The sequence below is a fragment of the Triticum aestivum genome, chromosome 4B, assembly GCF_018294505.1.
Source record: "Triticum aestivum cultivar Chinese Spring chromosome 4B, IWGSC CS RefSeq v2.1, whole genome shotgun sequence".
NCBI lineage: Eukaryota > Viridiplantae > Streptophyta > Magnoliopsida > Poales > Poaceae > Triticum > Triticum aestivum.
The window spans coordinates 88964803-88990264 of record NC_057804.1 but is presented as its reverse complement, the minus strand read 5'-3'; the positions used below and the strand labels follow the sequence as shown (position 1 = coordinate 88990264).

The window sequence follows — 25462 nt, the reverse complement described above, 5'->3', positions numbered from 1 at the left end:
GATGCGTAGAATTTTTTTATTTTCTGCAACGGTCCCCAACATGTGTTATCGATGTGTACCTTACTAGTACTCCTAGTAGCACCTGGGTATTAGATACTGGTTCAGTTGCTAATATTGGTAACTCAAAACAAAAGCTGCAAAATAAACGGAGACCAGATAAGGGCGAGGTGACGATGTGTTTTGGAAGTGTTTCCAAGGTTGATGTGATCACCATCGCACGCTCCCACTACCTTTGGGATTAGTATTGAACCTAGATAAATGTTATTTGGTGTCTGTGTTGAGCATGAACATGATTAGATCATGTTTATTGCAATACGGTTATTCATTTAAGTCAGAGAATAATGGTTATTCTATTTACATGAATAGTACCTTCTATGGTCATGCACCCAATGTGAATGGTTTATTGAATCTCGATCGTAGTGATACACATGTTCATTATATTGATGCCAAAAGATGTAAAGTTGATGATGATAGTACCACATACTTGTGGCACTGCTGCTTAGGTCATATTGGTGTAAAGCGCATGAAGAAGCTCCATGCTGATGGATCTTTGGACTCACTCGATTTGGAATCACTTGAGACATGTGAACCATGCCTAATAGGCAAGATGACTAAGACCGTGTTTTCTAGTACGATGGAGCGGGCACGTGACTTATTGGAAATGATACATACTGATGTATGCGGTCCAATGAGTATTGAAGCACGCGGTGGATATCATCATTTTCATACCTTCACTGATGATTTGGGTAGATATGGGTATATTTACTTAATGAAACACAAGTCTAAAATGTTTGAAAAGTTCAAACAATTTCATAGTGAAGTTGAAGATCATCGTGACAAGAAGATAAAATGTCTATGATATGATCGTGGTGGTGAACATCTGAGTTACGAGGTTGGTACACATTTAAAACAGATGTGGAAATTGTTTCACAACTCATGCCACCCGGAACACCACAACGTAATGGTGTGTCCGAACGCCGTACTCATACTCTATTGGATATGGTGCGATCTATGATGTCTCTTACTGAATTGCCACTATATTTTTGGGGTTATTGATACGTCTCTGTCATATTTGTAATTTTTTATTATTTCATGCCAATATTCTACAACTTCCATATACTTTTGGCAACTTTTTATATTATTTTTGGGACTAACATATTGATCCAGTGTCCAGTGCCAGTTCTTGTTTGTTGCATGTTTTTTTGTTTCGCATAAAATCCATATCAAATGGAGTCCAAACGCGATAAAAACTTACGTAGATTTTTTTGGAATATATGTGATTTCAGGGAAAAAGAATCAACGCAAGACGATGCCCGAGGGGCCCACAAGCCACAGGGGCGTGCCCTGGACCCTTGTGGTCACCTCGTAAGGCGGTTGGTGCCCTTCTTTCTCCGCAAGAAAGCTAATATCCTGATAAAATCGTGTTAAAATTTCAGCCCAATCAGAGTTATGGATCTCCGGGAATTTAAGAAACGGTGAAAGGCTAGAAATTGGGAACGCAGAAACAGAAGGAGACAGAGAGAGAGAGAGAGAGAGAGAGAGAGAGGGAGAGACAGAGAGAGAGAGAGAGAGAGAGAGAGAGAGATCCAATCTCAGAGGGGCTCCCGCCCCTCCGCCGCCATGAAGGCCATGGACCAGAGGGGAAACCCTTCTCCCATATAGGGGGAAGGTCAAGGAAGAAGAAGAAGGAGGGGCTCTCTCTCCCCCTCTCCCCCGGTGGCGCCGGAACACCGCCGGGGCAATCATCGTGTGACGGCGATCTACACCAACACCTCCGTCATCTTCCCCAACATCTTCATCATCTTCCCCCATTTATATTCAGCGGGCCACTCTCCCGCAATCCGCTATACCCTCTACTTGAACATGTGCTTTATGCTGCATATTATTATCCAATGATGTGTTGCCATCCTATGATGTCTGAGTAGATTTTTGTTGTCCTATCGGTGATTGGTGAATTGCTATGATTGGTTTAATTTGCTTGTGATTATGTTGTTGTCCTTTGGTGCCCATCATATGAGCGCGCGCATGGATCACACCATAGGGTTAGTTGTATGTTGATAGGACTATGTATTGGATGACAAGGGTGATAGCAGCTTTAGCCTAGTATAGAAATTGATGCATACGGGATTGAAGGGGGACCAATATATCTTAATGCTATGGTTGGGTTTTACCTTAATGAATGTTAGTAGTTGCAGATGCTTGCTAATAGTTCCAATCATAAGTGCATAGAATTCCAAGTAAGGGATGACATGCTAGTAGTGGCCTCTCCCACATAAAACTTGCTATCGGTCTAGTAACGTAGTCAATTGCTTAGGGACAATTCCGCAACTCCTACCACCACTTTTCCACACTCGTTAAACTAACTTAATTGTTTCTTTATCTAAACAGCCCCTAGTTTTTATTTACGCGCTCTTCATTATCTTGCAAACCTATCTTACAACACCTACAAAGTACTTCTAGTTTCATACTTTTTCTAAGTAAAGCGAACGTTAAGCGTGCGTAGAGTTGTATCGATGGTCGATAGAACTTGAGGAATATTTGTTCTACCTTTAGCTCCTCGTTGGGTTTGACACTCTTACTTATCGGAAGAGGCTACAACTGATCCCCTATACTTGTGGGTTATCAGTTAAGCATTAGAGACAACTACATTCACTTTAAATAGGGCACCATCTAAATTCGTTGAGACGATATCGTATGAATTATGGTTTGGCAAGAAACCTAACTGGTCGTTTCTTAAGGTTTGGAGATGCGTCGCTTATGTGAAAAGGCTTCAGCCTGATAAGCTCGAACCCAAAGCGGACAAGTGCGTCTTCATAGGATACCCTAAGGAAACAGTTGGGTACACCTTCTATCTCAGATCAGAAGGCAAGGTCTTTGTTGCCAAGAATGGATCCTTTCTAGAGAAGGAGTTTCTCTCAAAAGAATTGGGTGGTAGGAAGGTAGAACTTGATAAGGTTGTTGAGCCGTCACCTCATTTAGAAAGTAGCACGACGTAGAAAGATGTTTCTGCGGCGCCTGCACCAAGTGAAGAGTAAGCTAATGATGATGATCATGAAGCTTCAGATCAAGTTACTACCGAGCCTCATAGGTTGACAAGGACTCGTACCGCCCCTGTGTGGTACGGCAATCCTATCTTGGAGGTCATGTTGTTAGACAACAGTGAACCTACAACTATGAAAAAGTGATGGTGGGCCCGAATTCCAACAAATGGCTAGGAGCCATGAAATCCGAGGTAGGATCCATGTATAAAAAGCAAGTATGGACTTTGGTAGACTTGCTCGATGACCGGCATGCCATTAAGCACAAATGGATCTTTAAGAAGACAAACGCTGATGTTAATGCCACCATTTATGAAGCTTGACTTGTTCGCAAAGAAGTTTTTGACAAGTTCAAGGAGTTGACTATGATGAGACTTTCTCACTTGTAGCGATGCTAAAATCTGTTGGGATTATGTTAGCAGTTGCTGCATTTTTTTATTACGAAATCTGGCAGATGGATGTCAAAACAGAGTTTCCTTAACGGTTTCCGTGAGGAAAGGTTGTATGTGATACAACCAGAAGGTTTTGTCGATCCTAAGGATGCTAAAAGGTATGCAAGCTCGAGCGATCCTTCTATGGACTGGAGCAAGCGTCTCGGAGTTGGAAGATACGCTTTGATCAAAGCTTTTGGATTTATACAAAGTTTGCAAGAAACTTGTATTTTCAAAAAAGTGAGTGGGAGCACTACAACATTTCTGATAAGTATATGTGGATGACATACTGTTGACCGAAAATGATGTAGAATTTCTAGAAAGCATAGAGGATTGTTTGAATGGAGTTTTTCAAAGGAAGACGTGGGTAAAGCTGCTTACATATTGGGCATCAAGATCTATAGATATAGATCTAGACGCCTAATAAGACTTTCACAGAGCACATACCTGGACATGATTTTGAAGGAGTTCAAAATGGATCAGTCAAAGAAGGAGTTCTTGCCTGAATTGTAAGGTGTGAAGTTGAGTAAGACTCAAAGCTCGACCACGACAGAAGAAAGAGAAAGGACAAAGGTCATTCCCTATGCCTTAGCCATAGGCTCTATACGGTATGCCATGTTGTGTACCACACCTGATGTGTGCCTTGCCAAGTGTCTGGCAAGGGGGTACAAGAGTGATCCAGGAGTGGATCACTGGACAGCGGTCAAAATTATCCTTAGAGGAATAAGGAAATATTTCTCGGTTATGGAGGTGATAAAGAGTTCGGTGTAAAGGGTTACGTCGATGCAAGCTTTGACACCAATCCAGATGACTCTGAGTAGCAAACCGAATACATGTAGTGTAGCGATTTGGAATAGCCCAAGTGAAGCGTGGTAGCAACATCTACAATATGACATAGAGATTTGCAAAGTACACACGGATCTCAATGTTGCAGACCCGTTCACTAAAACCTCTCTCACAAGCAAAACATGATCAAACCCCACAACTCATTGGGTGTTAATCACATGGCAATGTGAACTAGATTATTGACTCTAATGCAAGTGGGAGACTGTTGGAAATATGCCCTAGAGGCAATAATAATTGGTTATTATCATATTCCCTGTTCATGATAATCGTTTATTATCCATGCTAGAATTGTATTGATCGAAAACTCAGATACATGTGTGGATACATAGACAACAATATGTCGCTAGTGAGCCTCTACTAGACTAGCTCTTTTATCAAAGATAGTTAAGGTTTCCTAACCATAGACATGAGTTGTCATTTGATAAAGGGATCACATCATTAGAAGAATGATGTGATGGACAAGACCCAACCATAAGCATAACATTTGATCATATTAGTTTATTGCTACTGCTTTCTTCATGTCAAGTATCTGTTCCTAAGACCATGAGATCATGCAACTCCCTGACATCAGAGAAATGCCTTGTGTGTATCAAACATCACTTCGTAACTGAGTGATCATAAAGATACTCTACAGGTATCTCCGAGGGTGTCTTTTGGGTTGGCATGGATCGAGACTGGGTTTTGTCACTCCGTATGACAGAGAGGTATCTCTGGGCCCTCTCGGTAATACAACGTCACAAGAAGCTTGCAAGCAATGTGACTAAGGAATTAGTTGCACGATATTGTATTACGGAACGAGTAAAGAGACCGGTAACGAGATTGAACTAGGTATGGAGATACCGACGAGCGAATCTCGGGCAAGTAACATACCGCTAAACAAACAGAACTGCATACGGGATTGATTGAATTCTTGGCATCGTGGTTTGACTGATAAACATCTTTGTGGAATATGTGGGAACCAATATGGGCATCCAGGTCCCGCTATTGGTTATTGACCGGAGAGGTGTCTCGGTCATGTCCACAAGATTCTCGAACCCGTAGGGTCCACACGCTTAACGTTTGGTGACGCTAGAGTAGTATTGGGATATTCATGTTGGTGAACGAATGTTGTTCGGAGTCCCGGATGAGATCCCGAACGTCACGAGGAGCTACGGAATGGTCCGGAGGTAAAGATTTATATATGGGAAGTCATATTTTGGCTACCGGAAAAGTTTCGGGTTTACCGGTATTGTACCGGGAAGGTTCTAGAAGGTTCCGAAGGGTTCTGGAGGAGTCCGGAAGGATCCCTCCAGCACCTAGGGCATGCATGGGCTATAGGGGGCATCCTAGACTTATTGGGCCAGGCGCACCAGCCCCCTAAGGCCCATCCGCCTAAGGGAAAGGAAACCCTAAGGGAGAGGGCCCTCCACTTGGCTTAGAGGGCACTTCTCCCCCTTTGGCCGCCTCCCCTCCTTGGAGGAGGGGCTACACCAGCGCCCCCAACCCTCCAACACCCCTATATATAGTAGGGAGGAGGCGCAAGGACCGGAGATAACAATTCCCACGCCTTGCGGCCTCCCCTCTCTCCCGTTCTTCCTTGTTCGTAGTTCCGAAGGTGCTTGGCGAAGCCCTGCTGGGATTGCTCCACCACCATCTCCACCATGCCGTTGTACTGGTTGAGATCCCATCTACTTCTCCTCCCTCTCTTGTTGGATCAAGAAGGAGGAGACGTCATCGAGCCGCACGTGTGCTAAACGCGGAGGTGTCGTCTGTTCGGCGCTAGATCGGATTGGATCGCAATTGGATCGTGAGGAGTACGACTACATCAACCGCGTTTCTTAACGCTTCCGCTTAGAGATCTACAAGGGTATGTAGATCTAATCTCTCCTCTTGTAGATGGTCATCTCCTAGATTGATCTTGGTGAGCGTAGGAATTTTTTTGTTTCCCATGCAACATTCCCCAACAAACAAAGCATAGGCATGACGTGGGATTTTTATCTCCTCGGAGAGCCTGAACCTGGGTAAACTCTGTGCCTCTGTTACCATCGCACCAAGATATCTAGAATACCCTAGCAAGGGATCTGTCGGATTTAGCTTCGATAGTGGTGGCCTATACAGGTCCTGCTAGGTGATCGTTGCGGTTCAATGGGAGTCAAGGTGAGCGCTCAAGTCGGCGCTGACAAGATCTTTCGTCGGGGCAGATCTTTGTCTTCGGTGGCATCACCCTTTGTCGCCAAATCGACTGGCACCTCACCAGGTCGAATCCTTCACTCCTATCCGGATCATAAGATTCGGCAACATGGAGTACACCATGGATCTTCGTGAAGAGCTGATCTTCATGGGCTTGGGTTCTCGCCAAATCCAGGAGCAACACATTCTGCTTTCTCTGGGCCCCATGTCAAATCTAGCCCCAGAGGTGTGAGAAACCTTTACCGGGAACTTGTACTATGATTCATGAAAGATCACATGAAGTTAGGTAGCATACCACTCTGTTCTACCCTTAGCGTGATCACCTCAGTACTTGTATCAAAGCATACGGGATTCCTTTGCTTCCTGCAATAAATATAGGGTTAATTGGATAAATGCCACTCAAATTCTGGCGATTATGAGAAACGCCATTGCAATTTGCAAACTTTGAAAAACGCCACTGCAGTTTGGAAATTGTAGTGGCGTTTCTCGGAATCGCCAGAATTCAAATGACATTAATCAAATTAACCCATAAATATAAGAATTAAGTACTTATGAATCAAATTGTCCTCCCGATGGATAGATTGTTCTTTGAACAGATGGAATATGAGTCCTAACGATGGCATTGAGACTGATGCTACCGTTTCCATTACGAATTGCGCCTACTCATATGTCATCTACTTACAAACAAGTTTTCCAAGAACATTTGTGTTGCAATAGAGAACCTATAGTTGCTAGACTATCAAACTGCTTGAAAATAACAATTAAAGCTGCTTTTATTTCCTCAAATGAAGCTCAGCTATCATGATACGTGAGCATTTTGTTCTTGTAAAATTATCGATGTGACAGACAACAAATGTAACATCAGGTAGCACATCACTTATTACATATATACGTTACTTACAAACTTAACCCTTTACCACCACACGTATAGTTTAGGAGACAGTTGAATAGAGATCTTCAATGATAACACGGACCGCTATCGGGATTCGGACCCAGTGGCTGCCTCCATCGTGCCACACCAAATTACCAAATGAGTAATCGCCTTGGATCTTTCGTCTTGCCTTGAAGCTCACCTTGAAAGACTGTGAGGTTGTATCCTTGCCAAACACCAAAACCATGGGTTTGACCAGCATATCAACTCCAGCAGGGGGCTCAACAAATGCTCTATACACTGCATCAGCTTGGCCCACATTGGTGACAGTCCTTGATACCGTTTCTGATGACTTGAGATTGGGGATGGCGATTGATGGGAGATTCAGGTCAAACAAAGATTTCTCAGTTGCTATACAACTACTGTTTGTATCTGACCCAAGCATGCAACTGAACAACTTTTGGTAATCCGAAGCATCAATATCGTATATAAGTCCAGGATCATTCGCCTGAGTTGGATTGACAAACCCAGCTCCATAATCAAAAGGATCTGCAATCTTATTTGGGGTTGCATCAGCTAGTAATGGGAGACAATTGTTGTCTGTAATGTATGCTGCAAAAACCCTTAGTTTTGTTAAAAAAATTGCATTATGAACATATGATGTTAAACATACTTTAAAGTCTACGGAAGGACATGTTTAGCCTAACAATATAATTAGCCTATCTATACTACTATTAAACAATCAAACAAGAACTTCTTTAAGCACACCCCACAAAGCGTACACAGATCTAATACCACCGCACGATTAGGCCCACAAAAATCAATCTAACGGTTGGCCTTAACCTAAACCATTTTCTGTGTGCACTTAGAAATTTACATTGACTGGCCGTACTCCACCGTGGAGGAAAATATGAAACTCCACGCCTGAGCAATTAGGAAACTAATAATCACGGGTGCATCCTATTCTAGGAAACTAAATCAGAGTGCATCCATCCTATTAGGAAACTAATCTCAGACAAATCCATCCTATTAAAAAACTTATCTCGGACGCATCCATCCTATTAGGAAGCTAATCGCGAGCCGCCTGCCGCCATCATGCACGCTAGCCATGATGGGGGAAGCGTGAGGAGCTCCGTCTTTCTCCGGGAACACACGTGCTATCACCGCCATCGTCTTCTGTTTGGAGGCCTGGCACTCTTCTGCCGCTACTGCGATGACTCCATCCACGTCCAGGGCATGCTCTCCGGCAACCATCGGCATCCGCGTTGACTTCAGCTCCGTTCGCAGCACCCATGCCGACAAAGTGTCTATTTAGTGGGTGCACGTGCATTACATATTAAATAAGAATCGTGGGGCTTCAAGCAATCTAGAATTATAGATTTGGGATTATCTTAGGTTGCCGATTGCTGTACAGAAAATGTGTAATTATATATGGCACGTACATAAGAATGCAGCAATCTTTTCTTACTAAGTAGGATCAAGAGGGATACTAAAGAAGTCAAGATGCAGAGTCTATTTCCCATGATTACTTCTCATGTTCATGTCGGCTTCCTTGGGCTTTACTTCGTACCACCATATGCATTAAACTAGACCATATCAAGAGGTAACGCCATCCCCTTGATTAGAATTGCCTTATTTGTGCTATTTGATCAGTGTGTGTTTTACGTATGACGTTGCTTTACCTGGAATTAAGGTGGGTTGCACCTGCCTAGGCACTATCTCCAGGGATAGGTTGGAAATCAGAATATATGATTCATTCTTAGAGAAAACTTTACATGCGTCACTTTAACATAATTGCACAGCAATCCAGTAAATTATGTAAGATTCAGTAGGAGGCAAGATATTGAAGATGTACTACTATTTCAGTTACGTGATTCTATACATCTAAAACAGGTCACATGACTCCGTAACTATTGTTAGAGAATATCTCTCGCTGTTCTGTAAAGGTATGCAATCTCTACTGCGTTCCAATAAAGAGAATTTTACCATACAGAAGGATCCAATGAAGAAACTAATTTGGCTGAGTTCCAATAAATAGATCCTTCAAAGGATCTGTCCTAATACAGCTGTCGTATATTGGTACAGAGAAATCATATAAACTATACTCAGTCGGATTTTTTTTGCATGACAGAGAAACCAAATACCTTTCGCTATTTTGGCACATATATTTATTCTTATATACTTGTGCAGTTTCGAATGATCCAACATATCTGCAGTCATCAAACTTGAAGACATGTTGTTTAAGGCCTTATTTGCACCGCCTCTATTTCTTTGTCTGCGCGTCTCTTTCCTCCAATAATAATAATGAACAACTTTTTTTGGATCAGGTATTACACTGTTACAAATGTATGCCGAAGCTACTCCTTACGACAAGGAAAAAGAGGATGAATGCTTTCTATCTTCACCAGTTTTGTAGCATGTTCCAAATTGTTGGCTCTTTCTTATTTGAGGATTCATCATTTTTTGTAATTTAGAAGCTGACATGAAAGCTTGATAAGGTTAAGCTTGACAAATACTCTAGAATACTTTTCCTTCCATCTTTATTTTTCTTCATAACTCATTTTAGTTTCTATATGTACAAAGCGTGTTACATCATTGTAAGTTAGTATGGTTGCCAACGCATAAACACATACAAAACCGGATAAATATTTTCTATCATGATAATTATTGGATTTCTTCTAGCCCTTTTACATTTCAATTAGTTCTTGTAAATCATCTTTATTTCATATAGAAGTCGTTGTAGTCACATATCATCTTCTATTTCCTATTATCCATAGTAGGTAGCTATATAATTTTGGCAGTCCACACAACCAAAAAAATATATATAATTTGATCCAAATTAGTAAAAATATATATTTTGCTATGCAGATTAGTAGAATAAAATAAGATTCGAGAATTAAGCATCTTGAACAATATAATTGCACCGTAAGGCAGTTTATACTTTTTTCCCTGGCTACACTCGAAGAGAAGACTATACTACATGCCTATATTACTGCATTAATAAATAATTGCTGATTTTATTTAAATGAGAATATTTTCCTGCTATTACTCTATGTAGCAACATAACCACTATTGTGTCTCTCTTTTGAAAATACAATTTGAGCGACATCAAACATTGTGTATCCATTTGATTTATATTTTTAAAAACGTTTTTTTATATTATGTGAATTCACCTATTTTACGTTTGAGACGTGCGTTGCACGTGCATGCTTACTAGTACCTACCAGTTGTCATGAGTGCTGACTTGAAAGCAGCAGGTGACCAGTCTGGATGGAGTGACTTGAGCACAGCTATAATGCCGGATACATGTGGGCAAGCCATCGATGTCCCTGAATCAAAGAAGTAGAGCCCCAGTTCCTTGTAAACACCAACCTGTGGCGCTGCTGCTAAAATATTCACCCCCGGTGCAGCAATGTCAGGCTGTTTACAATGCAGTGTGAAGGTATCATTTCATATGTTAAGAACAGTGATAAGTTAAGGACACAAAGATCAACAATTTATGATGTAAAAACTGTAATTTTGCAGTATATACCTTGAGCACTGCAGGATAGACGGAGCTTGGACCCCTTGATGAGAAAGCTGCAATCTTTGGAGCAGGAAATCCACTTCCAATTGTTGTTCGACTTAAAGAAACCTTTGCTACCGGATCCTGACTGGTACTGTTGAGACGGAGAAGTCTGTAAGGTCAACTAAAATAGCAAATATACACGTACATTCTGAATAACAAGAGTAAATTTCACAAAACTACAATTTTAATGTACAAAGTATCACAAAATTACAGGTTGGAGAACAAATTTCACATGACAGAACACTAGTCTACAGTCTGCAGGTTTATTGATCAAACTTATCCCATAAATATGTATATAAGAATTTTGTGAGTGTGCTTATGTAAGACTTGGTTTTGGGAAAGTACATCACACTCCTGTATTCAATGGTACATAAATCTGTTCATGTGAAATTAGTCTTTAAATTTGCAGTTTTTTATGCATATTATCCCTAAATAGTTATTTGAAATTGGTATTGTATATGTAGTTTGGTAATAGTTTGTTACCAAATTTATTTAAAAACAAAGGCCACATAGCAAAACATTACATTAAGATAGCCAGCGAGGTACCTTTTGAACAAATATGACTAACCATTAACCAACATGTATTTTTGATAACTCATACCTGCAATTAGCCATTGCGCATTGTTGGATCACGGTGTTTAGGGAACATGACTACTCCATGGAAGGTTCGATTATATTTAGTGCCTGCTCGAAAAGGGCCAAACATGTTTGTCTAGTTTTCTGAACCCTGGGTTGAACTACCCCACAAATGTATTACCAGTTTACTAATGTGTATTGGAAATGGTATGTAACATTTCATAAGTTATTTGTGTTCTCTTAGTCATGGTGTCTCTCCATTATCATCATTTTTTTTCTCTATAACTCATATTCGCGTATTTACTTTTGGATACTTTAGCTTACATTTTAAATAAAATGAACACAACAAAACATTTAGAAGGGATTAACCCAGGAAAACTTAACCTCATACTTACCTGAAATACTGAATTATCTTGTAGGCAACCTCTAAATCAATAGAAACACATGGGATGGACATGGCATGAAACTGCCAGGCAACAAGAAGGTCCGAATTTTGCTGCGTGAAGATAAAACCCTCTCCTCCGTTCTTGATCACTGCAGTTGCTAACCCATACAGTTGAGCAACCGGGAAAACAGAGGTTATACTGAAGCAAAGGACAATATTCCCCTTCACATCTGTACTGTTTGCAAGAGTCAAGTTACACCTGCAAATTACAAGAGGGATTAAACCAATAAAATACAGACACATGGTATGTAGAAAGAACTTCACAATAATAATGGGCTATGGCTCCATAACAGTAATATCAAATACAGAAGTAAACAAATGAAACAGGAAAATGTACGAGTAGAGCCTATAGTGTAAACATACATGCCATTCATATAGAGCTTGATCTTCTGAAACTGATTCGCTCTTTCCATATCGGCAAACAAGGATTGTCCCTATAAGCATAGGTAATCCATTATTAGATTATGTAGTATCAATAACGTATATAGGAAAAATAAGATAATAAACCCTTATATTACAGCATATTACACTATATGGTGAACCTGCCAACCTTAAATTAAAGGCATGCCCTCAAGATCAAGCCGCCTCAACCTGATTTTAGGACCCACATACTACTTATGAAAAAATGATCACTTATTCACTTATGAAGAAAACAATCTGCTCAGCTCATGATTATATGCATCAGCCAAATTTGGGATTTTTGGTTCACAATAGGCAAGGTACATTGTGATGCAGAACGTGCGACAAGGCTACAATCGAAGATCACTATCCAAACAATATCACAGTTTACACGAGACTGAACATGAGGTCAATATAGATTCGTGGGATCACAATCTAAATACTAGTTTATACAGGAAGAAAATGCATCAACAGTCTATCTAGTAAAACATCCAACTTACTCTGGAAAGTTCATATCCCAGATCTAAGTACTCACCTTATAAGGTCGATGTTGGTTATTTTCTGCCCAATTGTGAATTCCAGAATATGAACCCATATCTAAAGACAAACTCTGTCTCTAGTTCCAATAAAAAAGTATAGAAGATAAAAACATACCACAAGTGTCTGGCCATTTCCAAGAGTGATAGTAATAGGAAACAACCGATCCACCGTTGATGCTGCAACCGTAAGCAGCCACAGAGCTACGTTACCCACCATCTGGGCATACGGTCCAAAATTCACAGCTGCATATACCACCGGTATACCCTTTGCCACCGCATGAAACGCAGGGAGGTGCCCCAACAGGTTGACTATGGACAGCGATAAGACGTCGACGCCGTCATGGATGGCATCATCTATTGCTTTCATGACCGCTGCCTAACTGCATGTGGCATCGGCTGGTGGCGCTTCAAGGCTCCAGCAAGCCTTGTACACTGCGATGCGGGCTCTTGGCGCGCCGCCGCGTGCAACACCGGATGCCAGTCCATGGAAGCTGATGTTGTGGACAATGTTGCCTGCTGCTATCGAGGCCACATGGGTGCCATGGCCGTTGAGGTCTCTGGGAGACAAATATTCACCTACTAGTTGGGATTCGTTCACAACATCAGCGTACCACCGCGCACCGATGATCTTGTTGTTGCAGCTCTTGGAGCTGAAGGACTTGCCAGATTGACAGGTCCCCTTCCATCTTGGAGGAGGGGGTGTGTATCCATCATCACTGAAGCTCGGTGACTCTGGCCAAATACCTGAAGTATGAAAACAGTCAGGTTCTGCCATGCATTGTCATTTTCATCAGATGCAGATTCAATTAAGATATAACCCTTTCAACTTTACTATTCACACTTGTGGAAATGACATATCATTTCCTCCGTAAGAGATATATGCACAGTCCATGTGAGAGTAATACATGTGTCACGAAACGCATCATGACACAGACAAAAAATAATCAAACTTCCCCTAACTGAACACTGGCCCAAGAAAAAGAAAAAAACAGTTCATAAGTTTCAGTCCCAACTTCCCACTCTCCATTTTTTGAAGTTGAACTTCCCACTCTCTCAGCTATGATAACCCCAATAACTGACCAGTGTTGGCGTCCGTCGCTAGGAAGTCAATGATTGAGCTACTCAAACTAGATTATGTCTAAGCCGGATCAAGAAATATAAGATTAGGAACGCGCCTACCAGCAACAGCTCACAACTTGCCAATGAATCCAGATCCAGAATAAAATGTCCGTGATGCCGCCAGATGAGGTGAGAAAGTGTCGGCTGGGTGGAGCCAGCATCAGGACCACACCGGCGGCGGCGGCGGCGGCGGCGGCAGAGATGGCTGGATGCCTGGATCTGGATGTCAAGTGTCGCTTAAGTTCAGTTATATCGGACGCACTGTTTAATTGTCGAAGCTCTCCCCAGCCGTCCATCTGCCATCCAACGGTCTCCAGCAGCACTTACTAGTTCACGCCGAGAGGAGGATGCTGTGGACGTTCATCTGCGATCGGACGGCGGGGGTTGGTCCTCGCGTCACTATTTGAATTCCCTTTACAGCTTGTACCCTTAGCGTGTTTGGCAACATTTGAAAAGGGGAATGGGAGTTTAGAGCACGGAGTTGAATTGAGATTAGACATGGGACGAGTCATTTTATTCTCAATCCTCTGTTTGGCGCATGATGGGAATTATGTGTGAGAGTTTGAGGAGAAACTGCATTCCCTTGTTTGGTTCGTGGGATGGCGAGGGACTAGACAAGGGAAATTAATGTAAGTTATGATGAAGGCTTAAGATTGGCTCCCTAAAACAATTCCCTTCCAACTCCCACCCCCTCCCCTGTTAATAAAACGGTGAGAGTTGGAGTCTCAAGTCCCATGACCACTCCCTTATAAACTCTCAATCCTCCTAACCAAACAATAGATTTGAAGTCTCGTACCCCTTCAATTCCCATTCCCTAGATCTAATTACCTCCAACCAAACACATTGCTTTTCCTTTTGCTTTCCTGATTGGTGATGATGTAAGCAGAGTTGTCAAAATCAGAATTCTGAATCAGATCGGAGCTCTGTTGGTAGGATCGTGAGTCGTAGAATCATAACTACCAGGATCGTAGAATTGGAGGGGCTAGTTTGGATCGTAAGGTCGTAAGATTCTAAAACTTGAGTCGCGATTCTGACAACTTTGGATGTAAGGCCAACTCCAACACGTCGATCGAAACGGAGATGAAATTTGTTAGTTTTTTATCCGTTTGGGTCAGCTGTAAGGGCGGTATATGCCCCTTGTCTACTTTTTCCGGGTAGTGCGCCCAACCGGTCGACCCATTTGGTCCGCCTCGTCGATTTTATTTTCAACAAACATATTTTCATCATCAAACATAACAAGTAGATTGCAAAATGAAGCTAGAATTCATGCCGTCATACAAAATAATTGCATATCAACCATAGTTAATGCATCTCGACGAGCCGCCCTGTGGCGACATGGCGAAGTGGGATGTCCCAAGAAGGAACTATGTCGGCGGTGTTGTGGACATGTGCGGCGACTCCAGAAGCCTGGGCGGGCGGGCTGCCGACAATTCCGTGTTGGCCACTGCAGTGATGGTGATGAGAAGGGTCGGCTCGCAGTACCCTAGCAAGAGGAGGGCCTGTTGCGCGGCCTTGGCGATGAGGGCCTCTCTCCCCGTAGCGGCGGCGGCATCTTCTTTGCCCTTCTCGCTCTTACTCCGGCCATCTCGCTTTGCCATCTGGCTCGCCCTCTGCTCCGGAGTGATCTCATTCTTCGGCTTCTTCGGGGCCACCGCACGGGCAACCATGACGGGGACAGGGGCGACGGGGTTGGGTGCGCAGTCATGGCGGGAGGGCGGGAGGGATTTGGGAGGGAAATGATGGGAATGGAGATGATGTGGCACAAACGGCCGGGGCTAGGGGAGGACGTTGCAGGCATCCGCTGCCTGTCCACGTGAACGTAAAACCAACCCAAATTTGGGTCAGAAATGGGTTCAAGCGGACAAGAAAATGGACATTGGTCCATTTTGCATCGGCATGTTGGGCCTTATTTTTTGTCCACACGGACCCAAATAGACCAAAGCTGATGAAATGCATCTCTATGTTGGAGTTGGCCTAATGGCTATAAGAGCGATGACCCACGGCCTCAAGGGGGGATTCATTTATGTACTGGGTTAAACCCTAGTTGCCTGGTTAGTACCTATATGTGTGTACGAAAGTTGCTAGAACCCGAGAATTTTCTTCTCTTTGTGAGCTACAACCTATGTAACTTAATGAAAGACATTTTACAGTCTAATTTTAAACTACAAAAGCATTTTACATTAAGTTACAGAGGAAGTGCTTTCTACTCTGATTGTTATGGAGAATTTTAGATAAACCACATGCTTAATCTAAACTGCAAAAATATCCTATGTGTAACCTTTATATTGAATGGAGAAAAAAAGTGGTAAAAAGGTTTATGCCTCCACCACCATCACCATGAGGAATGGTGTGAGAACACCATTATGGGACTCCTGGTGGCTCCTTGGACACGCAAGCCCAAAGAGATTGCTCCCTCGAGAAAAAAAAATAGAAGGTGCAAGAGGCTCTTAAGAAAAATTCTTGGATATTAAAGATCAACGCATCCACCGTTGTCTCCGTCTACCAAATAAGGGAGTTTTTAACACTTTCGATGTTAGTGCACAACTTCCGCCTCGATGGGCATTTTTTTTAGAAAAGAAGGACCCCCGACCTCTGCATTTGGGCGATGCATGCAACCACTTTATTAATTATTCATAAAGACCTTACAAAGTAGTAATACATCAGTAAGTCTGAAGCCATCATGTTGGCAACATCTGTCGCTACTCCTATCCCCTTGATAAAGGGGTGCCAATAGTCCGAGACGAATACCAAACAAACCTCGCACCAAAGCCTAGGTTCCAACCAAGCCACATTGTCGTGTCTGGGGCACACATCGGTCCGTCACACTCTTAGAGGTTGCCGCCATCATCTTCCCCCAATCCATCTTCAGAGAAGGTACTAAAGCATCGACCTTGCCAGGCCTATCGTCGACGTCACCATGATGCCAAACAGTGCCATCCTCCTACGCGAGTCAGTTAACACGCATCGGACGCCGAGACTCCACTCGCCACGCTGCCGAGATCCGCCGTCGTCAATGTGGAGGAGGTAACACCGCTCCACCTATGGGCTCTTCGAGTCAGCACCTGCTCCAAAATGATGCCCCTAGGAGGGAAAATGACATCAAAGATGTCGTCATTGTCCGATCCCGGAAACACCAGATTTAGGGTTTCCCCCGGAGCGTGGTTCCGCAACTTGCAACAACGATGCCTCGAGAAGGGGTCGACATCACAGATGCTGCCATCGTCCGCCATGACCGTCACCGGAAGTCGCGTCAACCCGCCTCTCTCAACTGATTGGAACCGAACGAAGCCCCGCCGTGAAGACGAAAGTCGCCATCAGCATGCTGGCAGAGGACCTCCATCTGCCCCTCACTGGTCCCTCCACGCGTCGCCGGCTGCCCAAGGCCATGCCGTGATGGATCTGGACGGGACACCAAATCCGCGGTCACCACCGCCACCCAACACTGATCGGGCAAGCCAAGGACTCAACCCACCGGCCATGGGGGCACCAGCAGTCGCCGCACGCTAGGGTCTCCACCCTGACCGCGTCGGTTGAAGATGCAGGCACCATCGCGAGATCGATCCGGGCAACAAGGCCTCATGCTCGACCCCGGTCAGCCACGCAGAACCTCGTTGCCGCGCTAACGAGTGGTCCACCACCGGATCCACTGCGCCATGAGCGGGCCTTGCCGTCCAGGGCAACACGTCGTCGCGAGGAGAGAGTGCCCTGCCGCTGCCATCCACCGAGGGCGGGCTTCGCCCGTCGGCCTCCTCCGGCAGCGGCCAGGCTGCGGGCTGCGAAGGCAAGGGACGGGGCGACGGCGCCTAGGGTTCGCTCGTGCCACCCCCTCGGAGAGCGACGCGAGCGACATGTCTAGTATCTCGATTAGGCGTCCGCTTCTAAAAATATGAGAGATTTTCACTTCCCAGCCTCTGCATTATCTAGGAATACATACGGTCTTGATGAACATTTGAAGGACAACATGTGAAAACATGCAACTGATGGGCTCTACTGTGCGGCCTCCATCTACAAGGCGCAATTCTTGGGCATGTTTCTCTCTCTGCCATCGAGCAAAAGAAGAAATCCGAACGAATCTTCAACTAAAAAAATCAAGCATGCTTATACTCCCTCCGATCCATTTTAATTGTCGCAACTATCCATAAAGTTGCGACAATTAATATGGATCGGAGGGAGTGCCATTGGTTGACATTTAACTATTCTTAATTTACGGATAATTAATAAATCTGTATTTGTAAAGCAAATTATTTTATCAACTTTTCGCTGTAAAAGGTGAGAAAACTAATAACCTGAGTCGATGACACCGATGATGACATCCGCTCCCATCCCGGCGCTTGCCAGAATTCCATCGGGCTGGTCGTGCGGCAGTCCCGTGAAGTCCCAGCTGCGAGTTGTATGCGTACTAATGCACTTGGTTCATCCTCACGCTCATCACACCAGGTAGCCCTGTTTTTTTTTACATGGTAGCCCTGTGTTAGTATGAGAGTGATTCCAGTCCAAATTTTCATGTCTCGTAGCTCACTCTGTGCATTTAAAAACCGAACCAAAAAACCATACTAAAAATAAACCGAACCGAACCAATTTTATGGTTTTTATGGTTTATGGTTTAGGAACGGAGGGAGTATGTGTTTTGAGTCATAAATTTACAAATTACTATTACATCGTTTTTAAATTCACGTCAACTTTGGTTTTTATGGTATATACCGAAACCATACCGAAATAATTTGGTATATACCGAAACCGAACCATATTTTAATTTCATATCATATTTACTGAAGTATTAATACCGTAAAAACGGAAAAACCGTATAAATCAAACCATGTAAACTGAATAAACTGAACGCACAGGGTGACTCGTAGTTAAGGAGCATGCATGAATCATGAATATGTATTGCACGCTTTGTTACCTCCGAGTTTCCCGGCCTCCGATTCTGTGAGCATGGCGGAGAAGCCAGAGAACCCATGCTTGTAGCTGTACACCATCGACCCGGAAGCCTCCTCCTCGCTTCAAAACGAAACAAAAAGATTGTTTATGTCATACTTCCTTTCTTCGAAAATACTTTTTAAAGAAATGAATAACAGTGGATGTATCTAGAATTAAAATATGTCTAGATATATTCAAGTATTATATATTTGACTGAAGCGCAGCATGCACCTTGTGTTAATTCTTTTTCCGTACCTTCCGAGAACTGGAGCCAGGATGCTGTGGTACGACCGTACGAGGCGGTGGCGTCATCAGCGTTCTCGTGCTGCCTCTCCCCCAAGTAGACGATGTACAGCTACAACCAATTTAGCACACTCAACACCCCCACGACTACTAAACTGTTGCAAGTAATATCTTGGTAGCTAGACACATGCATGGTAAATTGTCACGGGTAAATCCTTGGCCCTTACCTTCTTCGCTTCGTCAGGCGAAGCGAGACCGATACCACGAAAAGTGAAGAGCGCGACGAAGATCAGAGCGCGGATGGTCGGTGCAAGCCTCGTTGAATCCATGTTATGTTTCTGTTGGTGCACCGATGTTGTTGCTGCTGTGGAGCTGTAACGTTTGCACTTTACAATCAGGGCCGCCCCTTTATATATGCTCATGATCACCTCGTCAATCAGTTGCATGCGATTGTTTAGTTAATCCTCAAAGCACCGTTGGCACGCACGGATAGGGAGCGGCCGGGAACGCAGAAACTTCAGAGCGGGCCTCCGCCATGTTTCCGGGTCAACTTGTTGATAGCTCAACGTGGCAGCAATCTGATTTCGGTGTCTGCTGAATTTCCAGGTCAAATTTGCCTGTTGATTGACAACCTGTGCTTGGCTCACGCATGAGAATTTTCCTATGTATGTTGAGTGCTTTCACGTGTACGTGCTGGCTTAGCAACACTTGTTTAATTATTTTGCTGATGAAATCTTGAATACCTGATGCGTGTTTTTTTTAAAAGGGGGCATCCGGGCCTGTGCATCAGAACGATGCATACGGCCAACTTTATTACCAAACAAAAAAGTTCGACGGTAGTCCTAAAGTCTCAACAAAGTACAAAAAAAGCTCACAAAGAGCAAAAGACAAAAATGAAACCACAAACGGCTAGCAAGATAAAGATAGAAAAACTAATTGCCTATCCTATTACATGACCGCCATCCAAATCGGTTGAAAATATCCCGTGCTACCATATCCCATCGGATAGATCCAGTAACCAAACGCTCTCCGGCCTCCGTCGGAGTGAGTAACGACCACATACGGATCAATGCCGTAGCTCGGCAGATAACCTGCAAAAAAATGAGTGTTTGTTGTTCTGTTAAAGACCAAATCATTTCTGCAATTCCAGATAGCCCATAATAAAGCACATACTCCTACGCGAATGTGTCTCGCTGTTTGGAGCTCAACCCCATCAAGCCACGTCCCAAATAACGTATTGATATTATTCGGAGGAGTAATATTAAAGGCTATGTGCATAGACTGCCAAAGATTTTTTGCCAAGGGGCAATCGAGAAAGAGGTGTTTGATGGATTCATCTTGGTCACATAAGCTACATCTAGTAGATCCATTCCAGTTGCGTTTTATTAAGTTATCCTTAGTTAAAATGACTTGTTTGTGTATAAACCACATAAACACTTTAACTCTCAAGGGAACTTTGACATGCCACACATGTTTCGAAATAGGAATAGAGCTAGAATTAATAACATCCAAATACATGGATTTTACCGTAAACTCTCCAGTCCTAGTAGTTTCCAACACAACTGATCGGGTCGTTGAGTTAGTTGAACATCCATCAATCTTCTCACAAGATGGAGTCAGACTTCCCAACGGTTTCCGACTAGCGCTCTCCTGAAGTGAATATTAAGAGGCTAGCGCTCTCCTGAAGTGAATATTAAGAGGCGTGGACTGACATACTGTCTCAACGGTTGCGTCTCGCCGTTGAACAATGTTGTAGAGAGAAGGATATTGAAGCGCGAGGGGTGTATTCCCTAGCCATGTATCCTCCCAAAATCTCGTAGAAGTACCGTTCCCAATAACAAACTTCGTCCGATTAAAAAAGACCGATTTAACTCTCATCAGTCCTTTCCAGAGAGGCGAATCTATCGGCCTCACTGTCACATGGGATAAAGTTTTGGAATGAAGGTACTTATTATGCAGAATCTGTGCCCGTGTAGCCCCGGTCTCACTAGATAGCTTATACAACACTTGCTGAGAAGACATTTGTTCTTGGCCTCAAGATTTTCAATACCGAGACCCCCTTGGTACTTCGGTCGACAAATAATGTCCCATTTAGTGAGTCTATACTTCCTCTTGAGATTGTCACTTTGCCATAAAAAGCGGGAGCGATATAATTCAAGTCTTTTCCGAACTCCAACTGGAACCTCGAAAAAAGACAGACAAAATATGGGCATGCATGTGAGAACCGAATTAATGAGAATTAAACGGCCTCCATATGACATCAGTTTGCCCTTCCAGCATCCCAGCTTCTTCTCAAAACGATCCTCAATGCTTTTCCATTCTCTGTTTGTTAGCTTACGATGATGAATTGGTATATCCAAATACGTGAAAGGTAAAGCCCCCAATTGACATCCGAACAATTGTTTATATGCCTCTTGTTCCTCATTGGCTCTTCCAAAACAGAACAATTCGCTCTTGTGGAAATTAATCTTTAATCCGGTCAATTGTTCAAATAAGCATAACACCAGCTTCATGTTTCTCGCTTTTGCCAAGTCATGCTCCATAAAGATGATAGTATCATCGGCGTACTGTAGGACAGATACACCTCCATCAACTAGATGAGGTACCAGACTGCCTACTTGACCAGCATCCTTGGCCCTACCTATTAGAATCGTCAACATGTCAACTACAATGTTGAATAAAATAGGTGACATCGGATCTCCTTGTCTCAGGCCTTTATGTGTTTGAAAATAGTGATCGATGTCATCATTTACTCTAATTCCAACACTCCCTTTTTGCGTGAAAGACTCTACCTGTTTTCTCCAGGCTTGATCAAAACCTTTCATACGCAAGGCCTATTGAAGAAATGGCCATTTGACTTTTTCATACGCCTTTTCAAAATCCACTTTGAAAACAACCCTGTCTAGTTTTTTCGTATGAATTTCGTGGAGCGTTTCATGAAGGACCACAACCCCTTCTAGGATGTTTGTGTCCGGCATGAAAGCAGTTTGGACGGCTGCACCACAGAGTGCGCAATCTGCGTGAGTCTATTGGTCCCAACCTTGGTGAAGATTTTGAAACTTACATTAAGAAGGCAGATCGGCCTGAACTGCTTAATTCGCACGGCCTCTGTTTTCTTAGGAAGCAAAGTAATAGTTCCAAAATTCAGATGAAACAACTGAAGTTGTCCAGAGAATAAGTCATGGAACATCGGCAGCAAATCCCCCTTAATAATGTGCCAGCATTTTTTATAAAACTCCGCTGGGAATCCATCCGGCCCCGGAGCTTTATTGTTCTTCATCTAAGAAATAGCTTCAAACACCTCTTTCTCCGAGAATGGTGCAGTCAAAATATCATTTTCATCCGCAGCTAGTTGAGGAACATCCTCAATCCTCGACTCATCCAGGGACACAAAATTATCCTCCGACGGTCCAAAAAGTTGTTTTGGCGTCCCCTTGGACAACTTTGTGAACCTTAGCCCGCAATGCCCACTTCAATTCCTCTTCTCACAGGAGTTCTTCAATCTCATCTCCGCATCTACTTTAGCATGAAGTTCAGTGGGTTCTAGGATTGTGGACTCAGCTTTTACATCTAAGGCTTGAATAAGTGTAAGGAGTCTTTCCTTTTCAACCTTATAAATCTCACTAAGATGCTTAGCCCATCCACGCAAGAAACTTCTCAAGTGTCTTATCTTATTCTGCCATCTCTCAATAGAAGTCATCCCTCCTACCTCTTTAGCCCACTCCCTGGCTATTAGGTCGAAGAAACCTTCTCTTTCGAACCACGCTAATTCGAAAGAGAAGGTATTTTTATTCCCTACATGCGTTGCCTCACCAGAGTCAACCAGTAAAGGGGTGTGGTCCGAGATTCCGCGTGATAACGCCTGGACTGTTACCAGAGGAAACTTTTGTTCCCAATCAACACTCGCGAGGACATGATCAAGCTTCTCAAATGTAGGGGTTGGCAAGGTATTAGCCCATGTGTATTTTCTACCAAAAAGCTCTATTTCTCCCAGATCCAAGCTTTCAATAATTGTATTAAACATGAACGACCACCTGCCGTCAAAATTATCATTGTTCTTTTCGTCTCTCCATCTAATAATATTAAAGTCGCCCCCAACTAAGATTGGAAGATGATCAGACCCGCAAATACGAACCAGATCTGCCAAAAAATCTGGTTTGAGTTCTGGCTGTGCGGCCCCATATACCGCCACCAAAGCCCAATTGAACCCATTGGTCTTCGATCTGACCCGGAACTTGACGGCGAAATCTCCCATAACCACACTACAGACTTCCAAAGTCGCGCATCTAACCCCAAGTAAAATCCCGACTGATCTTCCTCTCGGGGGTAGGCAGTGCCAATCAAACTTAACACCTCCCTATAGTGTATTTAGGAATTGTGGGGAAAAATTACCCCTGCCTGTTTCAGACAGGGCGATAAAATCCAACCTATGGTCAATAGAAGCATCTGCTAGAAATCTTCTTTTAGCCAAGTCTCTCAGACCTCTGCTATTCCAAAAAAAATCCTCTCATAACTCATCATGAAATTTTTTCGGTCGTACGGATCCTAGCACTTCTACGCACAGCCAATGCTGGATAAATCTTGCGCTTCCACTTACGCTTAGGTTTGTTATGATCGTCCCCCCGTTCCTCATAACCAGGTTCCGTGGACCTAACATTCTAATCCTCGATGGGTTCACTATCCCCAAGAGGTATAGAGTCGTCATCCTCTTCAGTCTCAGGAAGGGATGGGTCAATATCAGCACATAGAGTATCTAACACCTTGACTCCCAACGCATCAATATCCAAATCATTCATAGGTTTAACAGCCACTAAGTTGCAATCATATCTAAAGCACGATCCGCTTCAAGATCCAGGAGATCATTAACAGACTTAGAGATTTCACTATCATTACTACCTAGTGAAACTCCTAACTGATTTGCATTATAAATAATTTCATCATTAGAAAAATGCAGAATGGAGTTGGAAGTGTTGACCGACATACCAGTAGTGACCTCAATATCACGAAGCTTGGACGCCCGCTTGGCGCACCTCAACTGCATGTCACCAACATCCAGCTGGTCCTGGAGATGGGAGCTCATCCGCCTCCCCTCAGACACGAGATCCTGGATGCCTTCAAATGTGATGACCTCCTCCCGAGTTGCCCCGTTAGGGACGAGGGCTCCAGCCCCACCCCCAACGCGCTGCCAAGCTATATCACCCAGAGGGGCGCCAGGAGCCGCAGGCACCGGCACCGACAATTGCGGAGAAGGAGAGCTCAGGGCCGCCTGCCCACGCTCCCCAGTAGACGCCGCAGGCGCGGCCGCCCCTCGCCCAGGAGAGAAAGGAATCGGGGCCTCCTACTGCACCCCTCTCCCTATCCCTGCAGGAGAGGAGGGGGCCGAGACCTCCTGCCCAGGCCCCCCACCCAAAGCGGTTGTGTCGCCGATAGTCACCATAGACACCTCCACCGCAATCCTCATATGTGGCAAAGCATCGGTATGAGATGGGGAACAAGGGGCCACCTGCCCACGATCCTCCCCCCCCCTCAACCAATGTCAACAGAGAAGGGAGCGAGGGGCCACCTGCCTACGATCCTCCCCCTCCCCTCGACCGAAAGCATCAGAGGCGCAGACGTCTCCATGCTCCCATCAACAGAACCATTAGCCACAAGAAAATTCAAGGGAGGAAGCATGCACTCTAGCACGCTATCAGACTCCACTCGATCGCTCCATAACGTAGGAGGAGCATAAGCTAGCTCGAAAGAACCGAATCTCAGAGTGGTCATCGGCACCATAGCCGAAGGAGCAGCCCCTGTCCCGGGCATCTGTGGTGTAACACTCGGTCTGTTGGATGACTCATGACCAACATCATCCCCTCGCGATTCCGTGTGACCTGATCCATCATTCCTGTCATGCATGTCCACATCCGTCCTAGCCAAAGCCTTATCAAAAAGATCTATATCCTCAAACTTGATCTCAAGTTTAAAGACCTGGCCCCTAAAAGTCCACTTAACCACGTCAGGCACGAACTCGATATCGAGGACACTCACCAACAGTTGGGCCACCCCGTTAGCTCGGGTGAAGGCCATGTCGACCTTCTCCGTTTTCCCAACCAGAATCCCCAAGCTAGCAACAACCTGAGCATCCTGAAGCGGCTTGGATGGAGCACCTGAGAATCGCAACCAAACCTGAGTGAGGGGCTTGCCCTGCGGCTCAACTCTCTTCCACTCATGGAACTCGAGGATGCACTGCATGCCAGGAACTCTACACAACCCAAAGCTTAGAAGACGCTCCAAGTCCTCTGTTGTAGGGAAAACA

The 25462-nt window shown here is 44.1% G+C and overlaps 1 protein-coding gene and 1 pseudogene across 2 annotated transcripts; both read right to left on the bottom strand.

Annotated features, from left to right (window-relative positions):
* Positions 1-7093: 7093 nt before the first annotated feature.
* LOC123091191 (subtilisin-like protease SBT3.10) lies at positions 7094-14250 on the bottom strand. 2 transcript variants are annotated; one of them, XM_044512623.1, is made up of 7 exons: positions 14062-14250; positions 12998-13626; positions 12308-12378; positions 11895-12143; positions 10888-11014; positions 10580-10775; positions 7094-7967 (listed from the first exon to the last, which is right to left on the bottom strand). In XM_044512623.1, exons 2-7 carry the CDS (start codon positions 13247-13249, stop codon positions 7417-7419), a joined length of 1446 nt encoding a protein of 481 aa, XP_044368558.1. In that variant the 5' UTR covers positions 13250-13626; positions 14062-14250; the 3' UTR covers positions 7094-7416. The 2 variants fall into 2 exon arrangements, with proteins under 2 accessions (XP_044368558.1, XP_044368559.1); XM_044512624.1 differs by lacking the exon at positions 14062-14250 and having other exon boundaries at positions 12879-13241.
* A 4029-nt stretch (positions 14251-18279) lies between these two features.
* On the bottom strand, positions 18280-19493 carry LOC123089988 (subtilisin-like protease SBT3.9; annotated as a pseudogene).
* Between the last annotated feature and the right edge of the window lie 5969 nt (positions 19494-25462).

What these genes read in the sequence shown, in the direction of transcription:
- LOC123091191 (XM_044512623.1), bottom strand. Translation starts at nt 13,249, where the DNA reads ATGAAAGCAATAGATGATGCCATCCATGACGGCGTCGACGTCTTATCG. An exon ending in AAGCTCTATATGAATGGCAT is followed by an intron (nt 12,144 to 12,307) that starts GTATGTTTACAC and finishes TGTAATTTGCAG; the next exon opens with GTGTAACTTGACTCTTGCAA. An exon ending in TCTATCCTGCAGTGCTCAAG is followed by an intron (nt 10,776 to 10,887) that starts GTATATACTGCA and finishes CATTGTAAACAG; the next exon opens with CCTGACATTGCTGCACCGGG.